The sequence below is a fragment of the Physeter macrocephalus genome, chromosome 8, assembly GCF_002837175.3.
Source record: "Physeter macrocephalus isolate SW-GA chromosome 8, ASM283717v5, whole genome shotgun sequence".
Taxonomy (NCBI): domain Eukaryota; kingdom Metazoa; phylum Chordata; class Mammalia; order Artiodactyla; family Physeteridae; genus Physeter; species Physeter macrocephalus.
In genome coordinates this window covers 72409456-72412283 of record NC_041221.1, presented here as the reverse complement: position 1 = coordinate 72412283, position 2828 = coordinate 72409456, and the positions used below count along the sequence as shown (strand labels likewise).

Here is a 2828-nt window from a genome sequence, read left to right as displayed (position 1 = left end):
AGGGAGGCCCGCATACCACCAAAAAAAAAAAAAAAAAAAAAAAAAAATATTCTTGGTTTTTGAGGCTAAGCATTAACTCATCTTCTTACATTCTCTGGAGAGCTCCATTTTCTGCTTTACATCCTTATATAAATTCCAATGTTACAGACTTATTATTAATTATTTGGTGGCCACATTATGGAGTTAAAAAAAAAAAGGACTCAACAATCTGTGTTTCAGTCAATAAATTCTGGCCAGAGATGGCTTGTACCCAAAGACAGCAAAATCTTTAGTCCAGGCAGCTACTACTCGGTACGGTAAACAAAGGAGGGGTAGTATAACAAAGCAATTAAAAGCATAGATTCTGAAGCCAGATAGCCTGGGTTTGAATCCAATTATGTGCCACTGATGAGATATGACTCTAGAAAAGATACTTAATACTTCTCTATGCCATTATCTAAAAGTAGAGGTAATAATACCAGCGCACTAAGAGAGTGTAAGATTATGTGAGCTAATGCATGTAAAGTGCTTAGCAGAGCCTACCTCCTGCTATGCACTCTATAAATGTTACTATTTTTCCTATTTAGTCAAATGCTATGCCATGCATCAGTAAAATGAAGGGAAAAGAAACAGTCAACAGGCTCTAAAATATTACAGTTACGTTTACCAAAATAGGCTCAGGGGGAAGTTTCTCTTCTTTAACAGGCTCGGTTTCCGGCTCTGGCTCTGGCTCCAGATCCAGCTCCGGCTGGGGCTCCGGCACAGGTACAGGAGCCTTTTCCAGAGGTTTTGGTAGTTTTTTAGCAATAACTTTTCCAGCAGCTAAAGTTTTTGCTTCCTGTGGATGAAAAGGAGAGAATGGAATGTTTCTCCATCACGGGTCACAGTTGGAAGGCAGACTCTTAAAGAGTAGTTGAATCAGGAAGACAGTTACCTTTTTCAGGGGCAATTTGGCCTGTGGCTGTTCACTGACTTTGTTACCGATGTCTCCAAGAGCTGTTCTTGGCCTCAGCCCGGGCTTAGAGGCTGCAACAGTGGCCACAGGCACGCGCTTTGCGCCTGCCATACTGACCTTCGCCTTATTTTCAGCATTAATTTTCGCGTTCTGTAAGAAGCAAGACCACTTTGAGAGCTGACTCAGCCAAGTTAGAGTAAATCAACGGTTAAAGCGGGGGCAAAACAGAGGCTCTCAGGAGGAATGCCGACTGTAAATGGGTTCCCAGGGGAAACCTGCGTTCCAGGGTCTACGCTAAAGCTGTAACAAGCCAGATTCCTCCCCGAACTTGTTCTTTCACCTATTGAGGGATTGCCTGCTCAGTCCCCGCCTGACCTAAAATACCATGAATTTACATTTGAAAGGAAATCGAAAAAGCCTTCAATTGCAGGCACCTTTCCGGTGGGGAGGCGGTTATGCAGTTGGTGGGAGCTCGCTCAGGGGTCCTCCGTCACCTTTTACAAAAGGTTTCGCGTCTACCCTCCATCTGTCCCCTCCCCCCCCGACTTTATCCAAGCCCCATCCACTTCTTTCTCACCTTCCTCTCTCCGTCTGTCCGCACCCCAAACTCTCCCACCATTTTAGGGGCCCACGGACCGCCATCCTCCCCCCACATCTGTCCCGGTCCACTCCTGCCAGGGGAAACTCCAGCAGGCGAGATAGGGAGAGGAGACGCAGCGAGCCAGGAGAGCCGCGTTTGTTCACCGTCCCTGGAAGCTCACCCTGGTGATCCGGAGCGCCATGGCTTCCTCTGCACCAGGCAGCAGCTCAGTAGGAAGAAGCAGAGCACGGGAGCCCCAGACCAGCCGGGGACCTTGAACCCAACGCAGGCCAGCAGCCGTTCCTCCGCAGCACGCCGGGAGGAATTGGGCCCCGCTTGAGGTTTAAATCCCGCACCGCTCCCTCCCTATTGGCTTGTTCGTGGCACTCGCTCTCTTCCCATTGGCGGCAGCCGGTTCCTCCTAGAATGCGTTTCCAGGGCGATCCCGCGAAGAAGTAAGGGCGGGGGTGGGGCCATACCGTCACGTGGTCTGGCTCGGCGCCTGCGCCCTCAAGCAGCTACTGTTGCCACCTGGAGTGGGGTTATCACCGCCCACCTGGAGAGGCGAACCTGTGCGCCGCCATAGTTAGAAGCTGGGCCTTGGAAAAGAGAGTGGAGTCGCTGGTTTGACGTGAGAGGAAGTTATGGCTTTAGTCCTACTTATTGTTAAACACACTTTCCTCTTCTGCAGTGGCATGTAGCAGGAAAGGCTTTTGTATATACATTCTTTCATTTGATCATTCTGGCAGCACTCTGAGTTGGAGAAACTGAAGCTCAGAGAGGCTTTGGGTGACTTTCTCAGTATCACAAATTAGTAATGGGGGACTAAACAGATTTCTTTAGATCCATGACGTTTCCAAAACGCTAATTGTCTCTTAAGAATATTGCCAGCCTCTTAACGTGCCAGATTACTTCAAATTTTTTCCCAAAGCCAATCTTTTTGTTTTACTTTTAATTTGAAAATGATTTCAAACTTAGAAAAGTTGCAAACAAAAATATTACAAGGAACACACGTATACCCTTTACCCAGATTCAAATATCCTTAACCTAAAAAATATATATATATATCCTTAACCTTTTACCCCATTTGCTTTATCATTTACTTAATCCCTTTCTTATATATAGATCTATCTGTGTATAACTGTACAGAAACATTTTCTTCCTGAAACATTTGAGGGTAAGTTACGTTATCATGGCCCCTTATCCCTCAGTTCTTCAGTGTGTATTTCCGAAGTAAAAGGGATGTTCTTTTAACATAATCACACTACAGTTATCAACTTCATAAATTTACTTTATCACAACATTGTATTCAAT

General features: G+C 45.9%; 1 protein-coding gene across 1 annotated transcript in view; it reads right to left on the bottom strand.

The window, feature by feature from the left end:
• CCNB1 (cyclin B1) overlaps positions 1-1941 on the bottom strand; it is an 8606-nt gene extending 6665 nt beyond the window's left edge. Inside the window, exons 1-3 of the mRNA XM_007129930.2 lie at positions 1696-1941; positions 914-1084; positions 647-817 (exon numbers count right to left, since the gene is read on the bottom strand). Of these exons, the coding sequence (XP_007129992.1) occupies positions 647-817; positions 914-1084; positions 1696-1716 (363 nt within the window). The 5' untranslated portion in view covers positions 1717-1941. The remainder of the gene's footprint in view (positions 1-646; positions 818-913; positions 1085-1695) is intronic.
• Positions 1942-2828: the final 887 nt, after the last annotated feature.